The sequence below is a fragment of the Halichoerus grypus genome, chromosome 11, assembly GCF_964656455.1.
Source record: "Halichoerus grypus chromosome 11, mHalGry1.hap1.1, whole genome shotgun sequence".
NCBI classification, from domain to species: Eukaryota; Metazoa; Chordata; class Mammalia; order Carnivora; family Phocidae; genus Halichoerus; species Halichoerus grypus.
The window spans coordinates 53,097,878-53,121,634 of NC_135722.1; the positions used below are offsets into that span (position 1 = coordinate 53,097,878).

A 23,757-nucleotide genomic window follows, 5' to 3' on the forward strand; every position below is an offset into this window, starting at 1 on the left:
AACTGTCTTAATCTTCTTTAATTCCCAGTCCCTAGAACAGAGCAGAGCATATAACAGGTCTTTACTGAATAATTTTTGAGTTGTACTGAGCTCAAAAGAGCTCAAAAAGAGTTAAAAAAAAAATACTGCAGTAAGACTTTTAAACCACTACTAGCTGTGAATTCATAAGCACCAGGATTAAATAACTGGTTGATAAGAAAAGCATTTTCCAGGCCTACTCAATATTGTTGTGTCCACATACTCCTTGATCTGAGTTTGTCTCTTGGAACAAAAAGAAGATTCTGGAAGGCTGATGGGATATCATAAAATACAAACCTTGATTGCTGTTGAAAATTCCAGATGGGGGAATCTGTGTTTTCAACCACTTGGGTGTAGATAGGAGATGCATCATCAGCCGTTGCAAAGGATACACAACAACTGGGTGTCAACACTTTCCGCTCGGTCAAGGGACTCCCTGAAATAGAACACAGTGGAATGACTGACTGTACGGTGCCAGAGAGAACATGCTGGAAGCCTGCCATTAAACAGTTATAAGCAGGACCATTTCTAACTATTCCCTGTATCTGAAGTGTTTCTCGTGTCCTTTCTGCTACTAAAACTGTCCTTTCAAGGCTCAGTTCGTAAATATTCCCCAGTGAGGGATGACTTCTCCCATCTCCTTACACTTTGTGGGATGATGGAAAATACTGGATTGAGAAGCAAAAGTAGAACTGCAAAACACCCTAGACTTAGGAGTCACAATATCAATTATCAGCTCTGCCGTATACATTCTATGTGACTTCCGGCAAGGCCACTCTAGGCCACAGCTTCCTCAAATGGGGCCTATGATACTTATACCTCCTAAGTGGTTATAAGGATTAAAAATAAATAATAACGGGTAACATATATCACTTACTATGTGACAGGTACTGTTCTAAGTACTATATATGTATTAACTCATTTGAACCTTACAACCTACCTATGAGGTAGGTTTTATTATTACTCCCATTATATAGATGAAAAAACTGGAGTACAGAAAGATTAAACATCTATTAAGTGGTCACACATTTATTAAATAATAGAACTGAGAGAGTTCAATTCAAGATTCTGGCTCAAGAGTCCAAGCTCTCAGCCATTTTTTGTATTGCCCCACCAAAGTAAAGAAACGTTACTTTACTGAGTAACTGTGCTGGTATTAACTTTTACAAGATCAGGTTTCCAGTGTGGGAGACTCAGTCATTCAGTCTCTCCCAAAACAAAGTAAAATGTTTTTTTTTTTTTTCCTCCTTCTTAGGACAGTAAGTAGCAGCATGTAAGGGTAAATTTGAACTAGGGGGCTGTATGGAGGCAATATGAAGGCTTTAAGGCTCTTTATTTCTTTCATTCAAAACCCAAACACAGAAATCAGAATGTGTATTTTTCACATTTTGCCAGGCTGTGTTCCAGTGCTAATGAGGACCTAGAGCAGTTTTTCTTTAGTTGTCTCATTTTACCCAAAAGATCATTTCTGTGTTATGTCTCTGTTTTATAGAGGGGGGGGATCTGAGGTCCACAGAAGGAGGATGAATGTCCTGAATTATATTCATTACAAATTCAACCTTAACAGTTGTGAGATATTAGAGAGCATACTTTTCATATAAGATCTCAATATGTTGCCTAAACTTACTGACCTAAATTTCTCTTCAAAGAAATATAATTGTTTGTTGAGGACTCAATTTAAGTTAGAAAATATAACATTAAAATCTTTTATATGTGAGGGGGAAAAAAATGTAAAATGAAGATGATTGCTGATACCAGATAGTCTATAACTGAGCTGTCCAACAAGATAACCACTAGCCACATGTGGCTATTTAACTTCAAATTAATGAAAATAAGTAAGATGAAAAATTCCGTTTCTTAATTGCACTAGCCACATTTCAAGTGCTCAACAGCCACATGTGGCTAGTGGCTACCATACTGGACAGTAAAGATATAGAACATTTCCATCATAGTACAGAATTCTTTTGGACAGTGCTGAATAGACTATATAATACAGGGTCTATATATTCCATAAGATCACTTTCAGCTCTAAAGTGCTATCAATCTCAGGATTATAGATGGAGAGAAAGGAAAAGGAGAAAAAGAAGTATCTAAAACATAATTTATGCGATCCAGAGGAACCAAAAACTCTCATCATCACTATTACCACAGGGTCTCTCAACATACATGATGTTAAATGGCTGGAGTGAGTTCTATTTCCTATAACTGGACGCCCCCTGACATAGCTGCTCTCTCTCTCTTAGCCTTACCTTTCTTTCTCCCACTTTCCTTAGAAAGTCTCAAGCTTCTCAAAACTGATTTCTTCCAATAAAATGTCATAAATCCTCACAGCTAAGAAGAGATAATCTGCTTCTGTGTTGGCAGTTCCCACAGCATTCTATAATAATTTGTGTCTGTGTTTCCCTTACTAAACTGAGAGTTCCCTGAATGCACGGAGTAGGCCCAAGGCCCTTATAAAAGGTTTGCAGACTCACTACTACCTTTGTCTGTAGACAGTTGCCAGGCTTGGAGAAATGAGAGAAGCTGCCTTGTCTGTCTGCGGTGTGCACCAGCGGAGGACAACCACATCTGCTCAGGAAAGCTCCGAGAGAGATCAGCAGAGAGGACCAACTGTGGTTCTGAGAGGCAGGACCCTAGGTTCCTGTGTATTCTGACCCTCATTTAGCGTGACATGTCGGGTACTTCATTCTGGCTCTCTGGGTATCAGTTTCCTCATCTGAAACGTGCTCCCAAATCATTTCCCACAATAAAACTATGATTCTAGATGTCTACTAGTACTGCTCAGATCTCTCGTTCACAGCACCCATCCCCTCCTCCACCCCGCCCCACCCCTTTTAAGGTTTGTTATTTTTGAAGATGCTATCTGCTAAAGGCCTTGAGATAAAACTACTATTTTGACTTTGGAAGAAAATTTTTTCCTTCTTCAGTCTTGAATAGAAATATTCCTTTCAGCCAAACAGGCAGGTGACAAATCAGCTTGAGAAAGCAGGTCTGTCAGGTTTACCTGGCTCTCTCCTTGTGGGTTAAAATTCAGGTGGGCCTGTTTACATTTCTGGAAAAGGTCAAGTTCTAAAACACTTTTGGAGGCTGCCCAGAAGAAAGCCACTATACCTCCCACAGGTTGGGATACACACCAAGAGCAGTTAAGGGGACTTGAGATGAGCTAGCTTTACCATATTCACTAGACTTCCTGTGTTTTACATAAATATATGCATCAAGAAAGATATAATTGTTTCAAAGAGATTAAAATAACAACCCCTTATGTTTAGATAACACCTTATAGCTTACAAACTTTTCTTACTGATAACGTACCTGAAAATCACATAAGATAGGTGACTCTATCCCTATTTCACAAGTAAGGCAACCAGCCAACAGAGAGGTAAAGTGGCTTGCTCACTGCACACCTGGCTAACTAACTATTGTTTTTAAGACCAAGCCAGGTTTCCTGACTACCTATTCCAGGGTTTTTCTAATGCAATAGGTCTAATTAACTCTATTTGGTTAAGAGCTCCCCCTCTGGCCTGGAATGAATGCATGGTAACTTTCCCCTCAAGTGATGCCCAATTTTGTGTATTAACAAAAACTTAGTCCAGTTCCATTAAACCAACGTTAACTGACAATTTCTCTGTGTCACACATGCCCAGATGAGTCAGGTTTGATTCCTGATCTGAGGGAGACAGACACACACAGACAGTTAAAATAAGAGAAAGACTATACCAAAAGCGCAGGGAGCTGTGGGAACCCAGAGGGGCTCCTAACCCTGCCTCGGTAGGTTAAAGGGAACCTCTAAAGGCTGATGATACTGTAGATAATTTTGGTTTTTACTGAGTATAACTTAGATTAACCTAAATAATTTTACCTCTCTGTTCCTCAGTGCCTTACTCGTAAAACAGCTAGAGACGCCTGTCATGTCTGGTTTGTAAGAATACAACTCTGAGAAATCTTGAAGGTGATTCATAAAGAAAGGGTCTTCAGAGCTTTCTCTAACAAAAGTATTCAAGAACCTCTTTTATTTTCAGAACCAGGGCCACAGTGGGGACCATAGAAAGTTCAAAGCTGCTTCAGATTTAAGCTTTGCTGAGGGCAAAACTCATAATTCAGAGCTGTTGGTGAATCTTCTGCATGCAGCCTTGCATGCAAAATGATTTTCACAAAAGCTTGGCAAATTATGGCTGACTCAGAGAGGGTGGCATGAGTTGCCCTCAGCTACATGTTCTCAGATGATGACAGTCGAAGAGAATCTTAAGAGATGAACTTGTATGAGCATCACATTTTATAGCTGTGGAGAAGGGAAATGGGTTTGCTCAAAGTCACAAAGCAAGTTAATGGCTTAGCTAGGGTCAGAACCTAGTCCACTGACTCGCATTCCAGAACATCTTCCATTATATCATCATTTGGAAGGCACATTTCAGAGAGATGATGTGCAGGTCTATATTCTCAGGACCAAACACAGGGCCTGACAGACACATAAACTTTGTGGGAGGAAAGACTGTATGGTCTATCACTGAGGGTGGGAATCAGGAGACAACAGAGACCTCTGAAAGTCAGATATCCATCCTGATGAGTGCTCTTCCCTGGATAAATAGAAAGAGGCCAAATAACAAGCGATTTATAGATTGGTAATTCATACCAGAAATTTTAGAGGTGTTAAGTATCATATTCACAAACAAGAGGACATTATCACATTTGCTTAGCTGCATCATGAAGATCAGGGTGCTGGGGCACAGAAATAAACAACACACAGTCCCAGGAACAGACAGCTAGTGGAGAGACACATTTCTAGACATTTTCAGCACGGACTAGTATATGATATGAAGGAGGAAAACTGTGTGGGAGTAGGGGTGGTGGTATGGGGGAGATTGGGGAACCTAGAGAGAGGTTTTGTGCTAAGAGAGGTAGTCAGTAGGCTTCAAAGTGTTGGTGTAAACTTAGTCTATTCCCGAAAGATGAGAAAGTTTGTTGAAAAGGAGAGAAAAAAGGCATTCTAGGAAGAGAAAAGAGCATGCATGGTCAAAGGCTTGGTAGTAAGAGAGAAAAGGGCTTTAGCAAAACGCGAACTGTGGAATTAAGACATGGTGAAAGATGAAGCTGGGAAGACTGATTAAATCAGGCCATGTGGGCGGCACTCTGTGTGCTGTCACCGAGTGCGGGGGATACGAAGCCAACAAAGTATTTTCAGTTGAGAGAGGTCATATTCGTGGACCAGACATATAACCTCAGCAGCAGAATGAAAAAGATATTGAAAGAGAATACTGGAAGCAGCAACCATTGAGAGGGCTATCCCATTCGTCCAAGTTTCTGAGGCCTGAACAGGCAAGGTGGCACTAAGAATGGAGAAAAGGTGACAGAAATTTTCTGTGTAAGTGGCCATGATCCTATACCTTGTATTTGGACACAGTGGAACTTGATAAGTATTTGTTGAATAAATCTATTAATCCCTGTGACTTATCCTCTGTTAAATTCCCCATTAGCAATTTTCCTGCAGGAGAGACAAAGTAGGAAATGAGAGAAGGCGGCATTGGACTAAGGTTTCAGATTCACCCACTTCCTCATTTAACAAATATTTACTGCTTATTATGTGTCAGATACAGTTCTAGGTGTTGAGGATTTAGTGTAAATGAAACAAAACAAAAATCCCTGTTTCTGTAGGACTCATATTCTTCTAGGAGGACAGAAAATAAACAAAACACACTATTAAAGCCCACAGACAAAAATAAAGCAGGAAGGAGGGATAGAAAATGTTGGGGAGGAGCTACAATTTTAGATGGGTGGTCATGGAAGGCCTTGTGAGACAAAGTTATTTCACTAAAGACATGCCAAAAGTTAAGAATATTCCTAGCAGAGGAACATCAGATCCAAAGGCCCTGAGACAGGACTCTGTCTATATTTCAGAAAAAGCAAAGAAGGGCCAGCATGGTTGGAACAGGGTGAATGATGGGAAGAGCAGGATGCCAGCTGGAGCTTGGTAGCTGGGGAAAGGGAGAAAGGAATCCAGGCTAAGAAAGGTGCGTGAGCAAAGGCCCAGGGAATGGCTTGTTGTTTGTTGTGGTAGGAAAGCAAAGGAAGCCACACACTACTGGAGGAAATCACCACTGTGCATTCTCAACCACGCTAAAATCATGTCAATTAGTCTTAGCTGAGCCCTTGGTTGAGCTCAGCAATCTTCTTATCTATTTCTACATGATTCTCACAGCTCCCCTGCAATGACCAGCCAAAAAGAGGATCCAGCCAAAGAGGATCAGTTGCTATCATGATTCCCCCATGCCCTCCCTAAGAAAGCCCAGAACCTATACTTTCCCACTTTAATACCTTTGTTTAAGTTGAAATACCCACCTGGAGTTTTATCCCACCTTCCTGAAATCCTATTCATTCTAAAAAGTTCTCCTGATTTCTCAGACATACCTCATTTTTCTATTCTAAACTCTCTAAACACTATATATTGTAGTGCCCTTTTGGCCTTCAGAACATTTTGCTTTATATATCATTAATCGTGTAGTTGCCAGTCTTCTTAAACGGGTTATCAGCTCTCGGAGGACAGAATGTGTTATTTGCTCTGTCCTCTCTGTATCTGCACTGGCCCTACAGCGATTTACTACTTGCAAAATTGAACTGCCATTCTTGCGATGTAAGCACAGGACTGGGTGTGCAATATATACCCACCCTGGGCTAGAGTGACTGGTAAACACAGTGTAGACAGGGTTAACCGGCAAACACAGTCATATCTCATACCTGAACTTACAGAGCTCGTGGTTGGATTAACCCATACATGACTCTCCCTGCCACATGGAGATGCTCTTTACTGAAAAGAGCAGATTGTTCCTAAACCAGAAGAGGAGGTTGCACAGAAGAAAGCGATATCCCAGAAGAAACTGAAGAAAGGAAAACTTATGGCCTGGGAGTAAATTCTGCATAAAGTAAATGCAAATAAAAGTAAAAACAGAAAAAAAAAAAAACAGTAACTTGCTGTCTAATGGAAAAGTTACAAGTATATTTGTATTGCTTTGTATTTATACTTTTGCACTATGACGACTCCCCCTAAAATGGAATGTAAACCCTATTTTTGTGTTTTAAATTCTATTTTATGCAATAACAACGAAACAGAACAATTCTTACAAAAAATAAAAGTTTTTTGTGCTTTCCTTAAATTCACTCATCTATTGATTTTTCTCTTTTAAAAAATTCAGTTTTTATATATTATACTTGTCAAAAATAGGCTGCTTTGGTAAGTCAATAAAAAAGCAAAAATTATTTCCCAATTTTGTGACTCATAGGGGATCTTATTATCTTTAATACAATAAAGCAAGGACTGTACTTGGAGAACACTTTGTCCTGAGATAAAACATTTCAAGGTTTCAAAGGTTATGAGAAGGATGAGAACCTCAGGGATCAATCATTATAGCAGCTTATACTCCTGGGAATAATGCCTGTTGGTGGTGTGTACAGAGAGAAATAGAAATGAAAGGTAAACAACAGTTACTATGGCATGAGTTTTGTTTCTGTTCCAACACAGCACAAATTGAGAGAGGCCAACACAGAGATGATAGGAGCTAAGTAGGGAGGCCAAACGAAAAGATGTATATTGAAGGCTTTGGTTGTCTGGCTCACACAGCCATCACACATCTCAGAAGTATTAATTCCAACCATTTATAGATGAGAAATTCAAGATGGAGGGAGACAATAACTTTCTCAAAGTCCCACACATACAACTTACTGTCTGGGAATACACAGCTGAGGATATTCCTACTAGAATGTGAGCTCCACATGGGCATGATTTTTATCTGTTTTGTTCACTGCTTTATCCCCAGCACCACGGATAGTGCTTGCATAGCATATACTACACAAGTCTTGTTGAAGGGATGATGAGTGAACAAATAAGATAAGGTCTCTGCTCTTAAACAGCTCATATCTAGTAGAGAAGAAAACCATGCAAACAATTTCAATACCATGTGATATATGCTATGATAAAGAGGGCAAAAAACTGCCGGGAGAGCAAACAGGAGGGGGACCTTTACGTCAGGGAAACTCTGATAAACAGTCTTAAGAGAGGAATTGGAATTAGCCAGGGAAAAGAGAAGGGTAATGGCAAAGAGAAAGTTTTAGGAGAGATTACAAGGCTGAAGAAAGAGTAAGGCAAGGGTTCTTTGTGCCATGGACTCCTTTGGCTGTCTGGGGAGGTCTATGGGCCTCTTCTTTTAACAGTGTGGACATTGCCAGTTATATATTAATTTTGTGTGTTGTTTTTTTTGAGAGAGAGAGGAGGGAGAGGGACAGAGGGGGGAGAGAGAGAGAGAGAGAATCTTAAGCAGACTCCATGCTGTGTGGAGCCTGATGCGGGCCTCGATCTCACGATCCTGCGATCATGAACTGAGCTGAAATCAAGAGTTGGATGCTTAACTGACTGAGCCACCCAGGCACCCCAATGTGTGTGTGTGTGTTTTAAAGATTTTATTTATTTATTTGGGGGGGGAGAGCAAGAGAGAGAGCACGAGTTGGGGGGAGAGGCAGACGGAGAGGGAGAAGCAGGCTCCCCACTGAACAGAAGAGAGGCCGACGTGGGGCTCGATCCCAGGACCCTGGGATCATGACCTGAGCCAAAGGCAGACATTTAGTGACTGAGCCACCCAGGTGTTCCTCTGTGTGTTTTTTTAAATGCATAATGTAGATACACAGGATTATGTAAAAATCAAATTATATTAGCATCATTATCAAAATGCTAAAAAAGCTGTGACCTGCTAATATATATGCTTTATTAATATGTAACAAGATCTAACTGTAGGTTTTATAACTACTATAATTTTGAAGTAATGACAGGTATAAAAAGATATCTGCAAGAACCACAATGTGATATGAAAATAACTGTGATTTCTACTGCTGACAACTTCATAGGTACTGCTAGTATTACTAGGGTCTAAGGCCTACGTTCACAACTGTAGGAAATGTTAAATTTTTAGTTAGACGTTAATAAAATTCAGATGTGATTATTTTCCTATCCAAGTTTACCATCCTGACTTTTTATCCTTGGGTCCTCTGGGGTTTAGGGATCCAGTGTTAAGAATTCTTGGTCCCAGGTACATAATGAAGAGGGCCCGAAATGGTAGCAATGAAAAGGAAAAAAGAGTCCTAAGAGAAATTTAAGAGATACAATTTAATGAATTTGATGATTTGATGGTGGATAAGGAAAAGAGAAGTACCTAAGTTGATACTCAGGTTTCTGGACTGGAATTTATGATATACAAAATTAATATATAACTGGCAATGTCCACTTAAGTTCAGAAAGGCTTTCATGTTGCTTAAAACTTTAGGCTTGAGAAATATATTTATTATTGATTAAGATGGTTAACAGTTGTTGCAGATTCTGTCATGATTTCAAAGATCTGTGAAGACAGGACCATAGCCTGAGGAGTCAGACACAGGCTCCTGGAAAAGTAAGCAGAGCATACCTTTTAAGCTCAAATGCATCGCTCTTTCTACCAGGATACTGACTGCAAAAGTTCCATCCAACTTGGCAGGGCCCTCCTCAGCTGGGCAGATTTCCCTTGTGGTGTTGTTGCAGGGGACCTGGGTGGACGCAGGAGGCTTCTGGTGGCCAGGTGATGGAGAGAGCTGAATCTCATCATTCCTTCTGGGGAACTGCTCAGACTCACTGTGGCTGCTGCAGTCCACAGAATCCATCTCAGGAGCAGGCCCAGGGTGTGGGGAAGGAGAGGAAAGAACCACATGAACTCGCAAAGCAGCTCCTGAGAGGTTGGAAGCATTTCGTCCAAATAGAGGATACACACCTGCAAGAGGATGGAGGAGGATAAGCCCAAGCAAGCAGGAACCAAGAACGCTCTCTAACCTTGGAAATGACTGAGAGTGCCTGTGGTCCTCTCTCCTTCAATGGGCCTACAGGCCCCAATATACCAATTTGTAAAAAAAAGAACTGTGAAGTTAGTATATGGTGTGAACATTTTTACTTCCCTTCTCCCCAGCATGCACACTATCTCCATTAATGGAAAGTAGTGACAGCTCAGATTTGAAGCCAAAGTCAAATGACTACCAGGCAGAGTTGCTGTGGAAGAGATTCACGTGCTGGGGGTGAGCAGACTTAGATGACTTCTGAAGCCTTTTGAAAGTAAGATTATTATTAAAGCAGGAGTGGCCTGTCTTCTCTGTCACATGTCCCACTGGCTCTTGTCCTTAGGCTTTCTCCTAAGGCTTTCTTCTTAGGAAGCTGTCCTGGTGCTCAATTTAGCCTGTCTCAACAGCTAAATATGTCTGGCAGTAGCCCTGAAGATCATTTGGAAATGAAGTAGGAGGCTTCGGCAAAGGAGGCAAGAAAGAAAAATAGGGGAATTAGTATTTGTTGAGTGTTTTTCATGTGCCACAATCTGAGGAGTTAGGTAACCTGCCAAGGTGACTTTTCCAATAAGTGGCAGATTTAAACCCAGGGATCTGAACTTACAGGCTTCCTGGATATTAAAATAAGATTTAATTATACAGCAGAAGGCACTAAGAATTCCTTCAGAATCTCAAGGTTTGCTTCATTAGACTCATTTCAATTCAGGAAAATGGAGTTAACTGACTCACAGGAAGCAGTAAGATGGAACTCCCCCTGTCTTTTTCTGTTTTTTAGGTATCCTCTTTTCTTCTGATGCAATGTGTGAATTATCATCATTACCACAAGCAGAAAGTAAGGGCAATAATAGCAACATAGCTAAATCCTTATCCTTAAGAAACTCAACAGCTGCTTGGAAGGATGGTTGAGTGGATGACTGGATGGACTGCTTGACTCATTCAATCAGTACATCAAATGCCGCACCTTGTACAAAGCCTGTTTACAGGAAGATAAAAAGCTTAGACTGATGGGAAGTGGAGAAGCAGGAGAGAAATGGACAATCTGAAAAGTTAAATACTTCCTTTGGTATTACTCAATAAAAAGAGGTTATTTGTGCTTGAGTTCTGATCCTTAAATCTTTTTTTTTTTTTAATTTTTTTTATTGTTATGTTAATCCCCATACATTACATCATTAGTTTTAGATATAGTGTTCCATGATTCATTGTTTGTGCATAACACCCAGTGCTCCATGCAGAACGTGCCCTCCTCAATACCCATCACCAGGCTAACCCATCCTCCCACCCTGATCCTTAAATCTTTATTCAGTGTTCCAAACCTACTTTCTTCAGCAGAGTGAAGTTAAAAGCCCATCTTTCTGAACTTTAGTTCAAGTGAGCTGTGCTTACTTCAAAGACGTTTTCTGCAGGCTCTCTGAAGTGACTCTAGGCTTGCCAGATAAAATAGGAGCACATGGCATTTAATGAGGTGTTCAACAGAACCAGAATTACACCTGCTGGGTCCAGAGAGAACCAGAGAATCTGGGATGATCACCCAAATACTCAGTTCTTATTTAGCCTGGGTCACCTGTTCAACAACAGGGTCAGAGCACAAGGCTAACAGAGCTACACAGGGTTGTGACTCCATTCCTTTAGCTGTATAGTGGAGGAAATAACAACTAATCTTACAAGGAGTGTCCCAATGAATAAATATCATGTTTATAAAGAATCTGGTCTGGTCATCTTCATTCTGCATTATAGTTACTAGATGGAGTCTTCTAAAATGCAAAACTATTACTCTTCTATTCAGAACCCATTAGAATAGCTTTCCACAGCTCTCAGATAAAAGTCCAGTACTCTTGTCTTGAGCCTGGGTAGTAATCTAACCTCTTTGAGCCTCCATTTACATGACTATAAAATAGGTCTGATACCTATCTCACAGCACTGCTAGGAGGATCAAATAAAATAATGTCTGAGGGAGTTTATCACATAGTGCTTGTCACAGAGCAGGTGCTCAAACCACAAGAGCTAAGGCCAGTTCCTCACTTACCACTGACAGTTAATGTCCTTGCTGACCTCTCCCCAAGTCTGGCCAGGTCCACATAGGCTGAGCCAATCCAACTGTCCATCTGGTGGGGCCTCTCCACACTGTCATTGCCATAAGCCCGCCACACTTGGATCTCTAACCTCTCCTCCCTGAAATACCAAAGCAGTGACAGGCCCCTAGTGACTTCTGCTCTTTTGGATGCCTTGAAAGTAACCATGACCTGTTTTTTGTTTGTAGATTCCTTAGGCTTCTTAAGAGGGGTCCAGAAGGCCTCATGATCATACAGTTTGTAGCGGAGGTAGCAGTATGTGTTCTTATGAATGTGGTTCTGGCCGGCCAGAAGCACACAATGGATGGGCAGCCAGAGCCTTGGGGTGGATATGGTGACAGTGGCTGGTTCCTCTTCATTCATCTTGACAAGATTCTTCAGATTATTCTCAAAGCTCCAGCCCAATAGCTCAGCAGCTTCCAACACCCGCTCTCTATCTCCAGGATGCGTGAAGGAAACTGAAAGCTCCAGGCCACCCACGATCTTCTGCATGAGCTCCAAACCATGAGGCAGGGTCCCATCCTCTGGCAAAATGATAGGATACCATCCTGTGATCCCTTATGGAAAAAAAAAAAAAAAAGATTTTCAATTATTGTTTTAAGAGTAAAATGATTTACCTACTTCCTACTCCAGATCCACCATCACCCTGGCCCAAGACAGAACAGAAAACATATACCCACAGAACACTGGAGTTTGTTTTATCTGATCACTGAAAGACAATGAGATCGGGGGAAGAACAAAGGCTAGGAGTTGGGAGACCTGAGTTCTCTCCTAGGCTCAGCCCCGAACTAGCAGTTCAGTCTAGGTAAGTCATTAATTTCACTCAGCCTTGGTTTCCTTACCTGACAAATGAGAAAATTAGTGCTAATCTTGCCCACCAGACAAAGTTGTTATAATCATCAAATGAGATAATGGTTTTGGAAGTGTCTGAAAAGAGAAGTGCTATAAAAAATGTGAAATGGAGGAGTTGGAAGATGGCGGCCGAGTAGGAGGACCCTAGGCTCCACCTTGTCCCACAAATATAACTCGGTAACTATCAAATCATCCTAAATACCCCAGAAATTGACCTGAAGACTGGCAGAACAAACTCCACAACTAAAGGGAGAGATGAGGCCTCATCAAAGAAAGTAAGGGAGTGTGGAGACACAGTTTGGGAGAGAAATGGATTGTGGCCATTGCAGTGGGGAGGGAGCCATGGCCACAGAGAAAGGCAAGAGACAGATCAGCACACAGGGGAGCTCATGGGGAAAACAAATCCCCACAGCAATTGGCTTGGAAAGTGAGAGGGACTGAATTTCATGAGTTTCTGCAACAAGTGGGGCTTAAAGCCTGGAGTTTTAAAGGTCAGCATGCTTGGCTCTGATAGATCCCGGAGGGCACTGGGGCTGCTCTTGGAGAGGAGGCAAACAGCCTGAGCACATACAGTGTAGAAACAGCAATCTGAAGAGCATCTGGAGCACACAGTGGGGAGGTTATATGCAAACCTAATGACAACCATATATCAAAAACCATAATAAATACACAAAGATTAAAGAGAAGAAATCCAAATAGATCATTAAAATTAGCAGGCCATGAAAGAATGGAAGAATGAGAGAAAATCTTCAGAAAGAACCACAAAACAATAAAATGACAATGAATACTATCTATCATAATTACTTTGAATGTAAATAGACTAAACACTCCAATCAAAAGACATAGATAAAAAACAAGACCCATCTATATGCTGCCTACAAGAGACTCATTTTAAACTTAAAGACACCTGCAGACTGAAAATGAGGGGATGGAGAAAAACCTATCATGCAAATGGATATCAAAAGAAACCCAGAGTAGCAATACGATATTGGACAAAACAGAGTTTAAAACAAACTGTAAAAAGAGACAAAGAAGGACACTATATATTAATAAAGGGGACAATCCAACAAGAAGATATAACAATTATAAATATTTATGTACCCAATATAGGAACACCCAAATACATGAAACAGTTAAAAACAAACATAAAGGAACCAATCAATAACAATACAATAACATTAGCAGACTTTAACACCCTACTTAGATCAAGAGAGAGATCATCTAAACAGAAAATCAACAAGGAAACAATGGCTTTGAATGACCCCACTGGAACAGACGGATTTAACAGATATATTCAGAACATTCCATCCTAAAACAGCAGAATACACATTCTTTTCAAGTACACATAGAACATTCTCCAGAACAGATTACATAGTAGGCCACAAAACAAGCCTCAACAAATTCAAGAAGATCAAAGTCATACCGTGCATCTTTTCTGACCACAACACTATGAAACTAGAAGTCAACCACAAGAAAAAATCTGGGAAGAACACAAATACATGGAGGTTAAATAACATGCTACTGAACAATGAATGGGTCAACCAGGAAATAAAAGAAGACATAAAAGTAGATGGAAACAAATGAAAATGAAAACACAATGGTCCAAACTCTTTGGGATGCAGCAAAAGCAGTTCTAAGAGGGAAGTTTAAAGCAGTAGAGGCCTTCCTCAAGAAGCAAGAAAAATCTCAAACAACTTATCCTTACACCTAATCTAGAAAAAGAACAATAAGCAAAACCTAAAACTAGTAGAAGAAAGGAAATAATAAAGATTAGAGCAGAAATAAATGATACAGAAATTAGAAATATAACACAACAGATCAATGAAACTAGGAGCTGGTTTCTTGGAAAAAAATAAAATTGGCAAGCAAATAACAAAAGAAATAAAAGGCATCTAAATTGGTAAGGAAGAAGTAAAATTTTCACTATTTGCAGATGACATGATACTGTATATAGAAAACCCTAAAGATTCCACCAAAAAACTGGTAGAACTGATAAATTCAGTAAAGTTGCAGGATACAAAATCAATGTACAGAAATCTAATGCATTTTTTTTTCTTTCTTTCTTTCTTTTTCTTTAAAGTAGCCCAACATAGGGCTTCAACTCATGACCCTGAGATCAAGACTGGACGCTTAACCAACTGAACCACCGAGGTGCCACTGTTGAATTTCTATACACCAATAATAGAGCAGCAGAAAACCATCCTATTTGTAATTGCACCAAAATAACAAGATACCTAGGAATAAACCTAGCCAAAGAGGTGAAAGACCTATATTCTGAAAACTATAAAATATTGATGAAAGCAATTAAAGACAACACAAAGATATGGAGAGACATTCCATGCTCATGGATTGAAAGAATATTGTTAAAATGTCTATACTACCCAAAGATCTACACATTTAAAGCAATCCCTATTAAAACACCAATAGCATTTTTCACAGAACTAGAATAAACAATCCTAAAATTTGTATGGAACCAGAAAAGACCCCGAATAGCCAAAGCAATCTTGAAAAAAAAAGTTGGAGGCATCACAATTCTGTACCTCAAGTTATACTACAAAGCTGTAGTAATCAAAACAGTATGGTATGGGCACAAACATAGACACATGGGTCAATAGAACAGAATAGAAAACCCAGACATAAACCCACAATTACAACATCAATTAATCTTTGACAAAGCAGGAAAGAATGTCCAATGGGAAAAAGACACCATTCAACAAATGGTGTTGGGAAAATTGGACAGTAACATGCAAAAGAATGAAACTGGACCACACTTTCTTACACCATGCACAACAATAAATTCAAAATGGATTAAAGAGCTAAATGTGAGGCCTGAAACCATAAAAATCCTAGGAGAGAATACAGGCAGTAACTTCTTTCACATCAGTCGTAGCAACTTTTTTCTAGATATGTCCACTGAAGCAAGGGAAACAAAAGCAAAAATAAACTATTGGGACTACATCAAAATAAAAAACTTCAAGGGGCGCCTGGGTGGCTCAATCGGTTAAGGGGCTGCCTTCAGCTCGGGTCGTGATCCCGGGGTCCTGGGATTGAGTCCCACATCGGGCTCCCTGCTCAGAGGAGAGCCTGCTTCTCCCTCTCCCTCTGCCTGCCTCTCTGCCTACTTGTGCTCTCTCTCGATCTGTCAAATAAATAAATAAAATCTTAAAAAAAACCCATAAAGCTCTTATTGGAAAATTCATTAAAAAAAATAAAAAATAAAAAGCTTCAAAACAGTGAAAGAAACAATCAGCAAAACTATAAGGCAACCTACTAAATGGAAGAAGACATTTGCAAATGGCATATCTGATAAAGAGTTAGTATCCAAAACATATACAGAACTTATACAACTCAATACCCAAAAAACAAATACTCCAATTAAAAAATTGACAGAAGACACAAACAGACATTTCTCCAAAGAAGACATCCAGATGGCCAACAAAGACATGAAAAAATGTTCATCATCACTTACCATTAGGGAAATGCAAATCAAAACTACAATGAAGTATCACCTCACACCTGTCAGAATGGCTAAAATCAACAACATAAGAAACAACAGGCATTGGCAAGGATGCAGAGAGAGGGGAACCCTCTTACACTGTTGGTGGGAATACAACTGGTGCAGCCACTATGAAGAGTGTGGAGGTTCCTCAAAAGTTTAAAATAGAACTACCCTACGATTGAGGAATCACATTACTTGCTACTTACCCAAAGAATATAAAATCACTAATTCGAAGGGATACCTGCACCCCTATGTTTACAGTAGCACTATTTACAACAGCCAAGATATGGAAGCAGCCCACGTCGTGTACACTGATAGATGAATGGATAAAGAAGATGTGAGATACACACACACACACACACACACACACACACACACACACACACAGAGGAATATTATTCAGCCATAAAAAAGAATGAAATCTTGCCATTTGCAATGACATGGATAGAGCTAGAGAGTATCATGCTAAGTGAAATAAATCAGAGAAAGGCAAATACCAAAGGATTTCACTCCTATGTGGAATTTAAGAAACAAAACAAATGAGCAAAGGGGAAAAAAGAGAGAGAGAGAAATCAAGAAACCAAGAAACAGACTCTTAACTATACAGAACAAAGAGATGGTTACCAGAGGGGAGGGTTGTAGGAGGGATGGGTTAAATAGGTGGTGGGGATTAAGGAGTGTACTTGTCATTATGAGCAGAGGGTGATGTATGGAATTGTTGAATTATTATATTGTACACCAGAAACTAATATAATACTGTATGTTAACTATAGAACTAAAATAAAAACTTAAAACATGTGGTATATATACACAATGGGATATTGTTCAGCCATAAAAAGAATAAAATCTTCCCATTTGCAGTGACATGGATGGAGCTAGAAAGTATACTGCTAAAGGAAATAAGTCAGAGAAAGACAAATACCATATGATTTCACTCATATGTGGAATTTAAAAAACTAAATGAGCAAAGGGGAAAAAAAGAGGGAGAAGACAAATCAAGAAACAAATTCTTTTTTTTTTTTTTAATTTTTTTTTGAAGATTTTATTTATTTATTTGACAGAGAGAGACACAGTGAGAGAGGGAACACAAGCAGGGGGAGTGGGAGAGGGAGAAGCAGGCCTCCCACAGAGCAGGGAACCCAATGCGGTATGGGGCTCGATCCCAGGACACTGGGATCATGACCTGAGCTGAAGGCAGACGCTTAATGACTGAGCCACCCAGGCGCCCCAAGAAACAAATTCTTAATTAGAAAGAACAAACTGATGGTTACCAGAGGGAAGGCCAGTGGGGGGATGGGTGAAATAGGTGATGGGGATTAAGGAGTGCACTTGTGATGAGCATGGGGTGATGTACTGAATTGCTGAATCACTATATTGTACACCTGAAACTAATATAACACTGTATGCTAAAAAAAAAAAATACTTGCCTCATATGATCCATGTACCAATTCATTTCTCCAACCCTCAGTTTTTTCATCAGCAAAATGAGGAAATTAGGCCTCTAAAGGCCCTCCTGAATCTAAGAATGTACAATTCAGTATTGTGTACACGAGTGATGGAGAAGAGGAGGAATACAATGAGAGGAAATAAAACTTGCCTACATCCTAATTCATTCCACTTGAACCCATTAAAACATATATATCACTTAGGAAAAAAAAGTGAAATGTTATTAAAGTGCTATAAATACAGTGGAAAAGGCATGGGTCAGGAGATCTAGGGTCTAGTCCTAAGTCTTCCACTGAAGGAACTGCCACTTAGTAAACATACACCAAGGACCAGGCACTAGATTTCAAAATAATAACAGCTACTCTTTACTGAGTATCCATTGTGTGTCAGATATACTCTTCGTGCTTCATATATATTACTTCACTTAATTCTCCTGATAACTGGGATAATAATCCCTATTTTACAGATGACAAAATGGAAGCTCAGAGACCTGCCCAGATTATTATAGCTATCACATTGTACAAGTAAGTGACATTAAGTGACAAACCCAATATACCAAGTTGTACAGACTTTTCTCTGGCAGGCATACAGAGTACCTTTTAGAGAGTACTGCTCAAATTTTAATTCACAATTAAACTTGGGAGATGTGTGACAGAATTCTGGAAATTAGATTACACAATCCTAGGGAGGATGATGGGCAAGAGAAGGAAAGCTGACATTTACTGAGGGCCTACACTGTGTCAGGTACTTTATAAATCTGATTTCATCAGCTCCTACTTTGTAGTCTTGTCAGGATTAACTGTCTCCATTCATGAGATAAGAAAACTGAGGCTCAGGAGAGTCAAGGTCCCTGAGCTAGCAGTAAGTAGGACAGGACCATTATTTCCAGACTGCCTTGGTGGCTGTCTTCTTTTGGGTTGTTACCTCCTATCTTTATCCCTTCTTCAGTGAGAGAGGAGGGTACAGTGAAGAAGAATAGGTGAATCTGAACTTGATTTCTAGTACTGCCACTCACTAGCTGGGTGGTTTTGGTAAATCACTTAAACTTTGTGAGCCTAAGTTTCCTCATCTACAAAATAAAAATAGTAAGATCCTGTGTCCCCACCAAGCAGGGTTATAATGAGGCTCACACAATATCTGAGGAAATATTTCACAAAATGTTATATAATGTAATGGGTATCACTATATTTATTATTTGTAGTATCACCATTATCATCATCTTTCCTGGAGTAAGACGACAGTTACAAAGCTTTGAGCTACTTTACTTTGTTAGAAGACTTTTGAAATGATTAGGAGGGGACTTAAAATACTTTTCAGAGAACTTTTAAGGTACCTGGGAGAATTCAAAAGCATTTGTTAGGGGTCATGTTTTCTTCTGCATACCTTATAGGGAGCCATGCAAGATGATCTCTTATAGGAAAGTAAATGAGAAGGGGTAGAATTAGAAAGTGATTATCCAGGACCCTTACCAGATCTCTTGACCAGCAGCTCTTTTGTTGGAACCTTTACTACTCCAAGCAGATAATCTCTGAATGACTGAATACTGGTTATATCACTGCCTGTCAAATCAAACAAAAAAGAGAAATTATTTAGTGCTTTACTGACCAAAAGGCTAAATATTTCAACATGCATTTTCTAGGAAGAGCTATACCATTCAAAACAAAGTCCCTTTTAATTCTGAATGTGATTAGTCATTTGGTGCTCACCTGACTTGGTATCTTCATGATAAATAGCAAAAGTGACCTCTGCAAATTCCAACAGTTCTGCCAGGAAACAGGCCTCTCCACTGCAGTGCTGAGTCACCAAGTTACATGGAAACTCAACGTGGTGGGAGAACTCAGGACAGAAGGAGCAGGCTACAGGGCGGGTTTGGCGCTGTTCTCCTTTGGGCAGGAAGGAGAGATGAGTGGTGACAAAGGCATTGACCCCGACTGTGGCACTGAACTGTAGAGCGGGTTCCTGCTCGGCCAGAGCCCTGTAAGGGGAGAAGGATGGGAATGAGATGGTAGTATCAAAAGTCAGCCGGACTGCCTAGAAAACATCTGCACCATTCCATGAGGCCACCAAGAACACTAACTGACCATATAATTCCTATCTAGGCTTTGGGCAGAGCCACAATATGCTTTCTTAGTAATCTAAATATCATAGTGTATGTGTATGGGTGGGTGAAGACAACATTCACCTGTTTACTAGAGTGACATTCCAAGGACACTCCATTTTCCTGTCAATGACCTTCAGCCAAAGACTACCAGGGAGCAACGGTAGTTGAACATGTTGGTTTTACTGTTCATTATGATGAGAAAGAACATACACCAAGGGGAATCATGGGGAATTTTAGTAAAAAGGTATTAGAAAGGACTTATATAGCACTAAACTCATTGGCTGATTTGGAGGTTGTTCAAGGAAGTGGGGCTTTGCTCTGGATTGCTGTTCTAATGAATCTTACCTAGGGAGGAGGGAAGACTAGACTAAGGCTAAGGCTGTAATGGTAAAGTAGCAGCGGTCACTCACTTTAGCCAGGATAGGGGGGATGTTAGGTACTTTTGTGATTTTCATAATGACCTCGTTTTGGTTTGTATCTAGACAAGATTACAGAGTAACTTTATTTTTGTCTCACTTCATCATGGTTGCAAAGCAGCCTCGTCTGATGTTGGTGTTCTGTGAGATTGTTCATGCTCAGCATGAAAACACCAAGCCCAGCTACAAGTGTCAGATCAGTTCCCAGATGTCTCTGGGGCTGTTTTTCTCAGTAGAGGTGTACCACAACACACAGACAGAGCTTATCCATCTTTAACTGATACTCACCAAGAGTTGTCAAGTCTTCCGTGTGTGGGTATAGTATGAGACAAACTCCCTTATCCCAACTTCCCGAAGGTATAAAATTGACATTTAGGCAAAGAGGTCACCTCTTTCTATATACTTTTTTTTTTTAAGTAAGGTCTAGTTTCGGGGGGAAAGACAGCAGAGGAGTAGGTGACCCTATTTCAACTGGCCCCTGGAATTGAGCTGGATATCTACCAGACCACTCTGAGCACCCACGAAACCAGCCTGAGATGTAAGAAGATCTGGATCTCTACAAACAGAATATCGCAGGCGGTTGGTTTTGAGGTACGAAGCGGGGAGCCGTGATTCCGCAGGCAGATATGGGAGGATAAACGACAGCGGGAGGGTGCCTGGAGGTGGGGATCCTACACCGCCGGTGAGCTACAGCCTTGAGCGCTGCTAGCGCTGGGGACGGGCACAGACTTGCAGACCAGTAGCGGTGGGGAAAGGACTTTAGGGCAGACCCTGGGGTGAAACCCGGAGCGGCGGGTCACGCGCACAAACTGGGAGCGGCTGGCAGTTTTAGAAGCACAAAGGGCAGAGACGTGCCCGACCTGGAGGCAGGACTGGGAGCGCTGCGGAGGGGTGCACAACCCAGGACGCTGCAGTTTATAGCAGCACAGACAGAAACGGAGACGGTGTGGCCTGGAGAGCTCACTGAAGAACAGACTGCGATCTCTCTGCTATGAGGCAGAGGGTTGGAAACGGTCTCTTCTGCTCTGACTCACGGAAGAGACTCGGAAAGCCACCAGGGAAAGCCGCCAGAGAACAAAAGCCCCAAAGACTGATTCCGGCTGAGCCCATCCCCCGCCACAGGGGGGCAGGGCAACACCACCCAAACAGGGTTGCCCGAGTAACAGCCCCGCAGGCCCCTCCCCCAGAGGACAGGCTGGGAAAACAAGAGGCCAGCAACCCTAAGGTCCCAAGAAAACAGGTGCATCTTGCTTGGGTTCTGGTCAATAATTTGGACTCTATACATTCCCTCAAACACCCATCAACAGAATGACTAGGAGGAGGAGCCCCCAAAATAGAAAAGACTCAGAGATTATGACTTATGCTGCAGATTTACAAATGGCTGCAGATATAACCAAGATGTCGGAGATGGAATTCAGGCTAGCAACTGTGAAGACAATGGCTAGAATGGAGAAATCAATTAATGGCAACATAGAGTCTCTAAGGGCAGAAATAAAAGGTGACTTGGCAGAACTTAAAAATGCTATCAATGAGATCCAATCCAATCTAGATAATCTAACAGCTAGGGTAACTGAGGCAGAAGAGTGAATAAGCGACCTGGAAGACAATATAATAGATAAAAAGTGAAAAGAGGAGGCCAGGGAAAAACAACTCAGAATCCATGAAAATAGAATCAGAGAAATAAGTGACACCATGAAGCGTTCCAATGTCAGAATAATTGGAATCCCGGAGGGAGTGGAGAGAGAGAGAGGACTAGAAGATGTATTTGAGCAAATCGTAGCTGAGAACTTCCCTAATCTGGGGAATGAAACAAACATTCAAGTCCTAGAGGCAGAGAGGACCCCTCCTAAGATCAAGGAAAACAGGCCAACACCCTGGCATGTAATAGTAAAACTTGCAAATCTTAGAACCAAGGAAACCATCTTAAGGGCAGTTAGGGGGAAGAGATTCCTTATGTACAGAGGGAGGAACATCAGAATAACGTCAGACCTATCCACAGAGACCTGGCAAGCCAGAAAGGCCTGCCAAGACATATTCAGGGTACTAAATGAGAAGAACATGCAGCCAAGAATACTTTATCCGGCAAGGCTTTCATTTAGAATGGATGGAGAGATATAGAGCTTCCACGACCGGCAGAAACTGAAAGAATATGTGACCACTAAGCCGGCCCTGCAAGAAATATTAAGGGGGGTTCTATAAAAGGAGAAAGACCCCAAGAGTGATAGACAACAGAAATTTACAGGGACAATCTATAAAAACAACGTCTTCACAGGCAACACGATGACAATTAATTCATATCTTTCAATAATCACTCTCAACGTGAATGGCCTAAACGCTCCCATAAAACGGCACAGGGTTGCAGACTGGATAAAAACACAGGACCCACCCATATGCTGTCTACAAGAGACTCATTTTGAACCTAAAGATACATCCAGACTGAAAGTGAAGGGATGGAGATCCATCTTCCATGCCAGCGGACCTCAAAAGAAAGCTGGGGTAGCAATTCTTATATCAGACAAATTAGATTTTAAACTAAAGTCTGTAGTTAGAGACACAGAAAGACACTGTATCATTCTTAAAGGGTCTATCCAACAAGAAGATCTAACAATTGTAAATATCTATGCCCCCAACATGGGAGCAACCATCTACATAAGCCAACTGTTAACCAAAATAAAGAGTCATATTGATAACAATATGTTAATTGTAGGAGACCTCAATACTCCATTCGCAGCAATGGACAGATCATCTAAGCAGAAAATCAACAAGGAAACAAGAGCTTTGAATGATACACTGGACCAGATGGACCTCATAGATATTTACAGAACATTCCACCCTAAAACAACAGAATACTCATTCTTCTCGAGCGCACATGGAACTTTCTCCAGAATAGACCACATACTGGGTCACAAATCAGGTCTCAACCGATACCAAAAGATTGAGATTATTCCCTGCATATTCTCAGACCACAATGCTCTAAAACTGGAACTCAATCACAAGAAAAAATGTGGAAGAAATTCAAACACTTGGAAGCTAAAGACCACTCTGCTCAAGAATGTTTGGGTCAACCAGGAAATCAAAGAAGAACTTAATTCATGGAAATCAATGAGAACAAAAACACATCGGTCCAAAACCTATGGGATACTGCAAAGGCGGTCCTAAAGGCGAAAATACATAGCCATCCAAGCCTCACTCAAAAAAATAGAAAAATCTCGAATTCACCCACTAACTCTACACCTTAAAGAACTAGAGAAAAAGCAACAAACGATGCCTAAGCCACGCATTAGAAGAGAAATAATTAAAATTAGAGATCAATGAATCCAGAAACCCGAAACACAGTAAATCAGATCAACGAAACTAGAAGTTGGTTCTTTGAAAGAATTAATAAGATCGATAAACCACTGGCCAGACTTACCAAAAGAAGAGAAAGGACCCAAATTAATAAAATTATGAATGAAAGGGGAGAGATCACGACTAACACCAAGGAAATAGAAACAATTATCAGAAATTATTATCAAC

At 40.7% G+C, this 23,757-nt stretch overlaps 1 protein-coding gene across 5 annotated transcripts in view; it reads right to left on the reverse strand.

Moving 5' to 3' along the window:
* Positions 1-23,757, reverse strand: part of C2CD3 (C2 domain containing 3 centriole elongation regulator) — a 146,852-nt gene that overhangs the window by 48,256 nt on the left and 74,839 nt on the right. For all 5 annotated transcript variants that reach the window (XM_078058536.1, XM_036119521.1, XM_078058537.1 and 2 more), the window contains 5 exons: positions 19,431-19,699; positions 19,194-19,283; positions 11,882-12,484; positions 9,459-9,797; positions 316-454 (listed from right to left, as the gene is read on the reverse strand). In XM_078058536.1, coding sequence (XP_077914662.1) covers positions 316-454; positions 9,459-9,797; positions 11,882-12,484; positions 19,194-19,283; positions 19,431-19,699 — 1,440 coding nt within the window. The remainder of the gene's footprint in view (positions 1-315; positions 455-9,458; positions 9,798-11,881; positions 12,485-19,193; positions 19,284-19,430; positions 19,700-23,757) is intronic.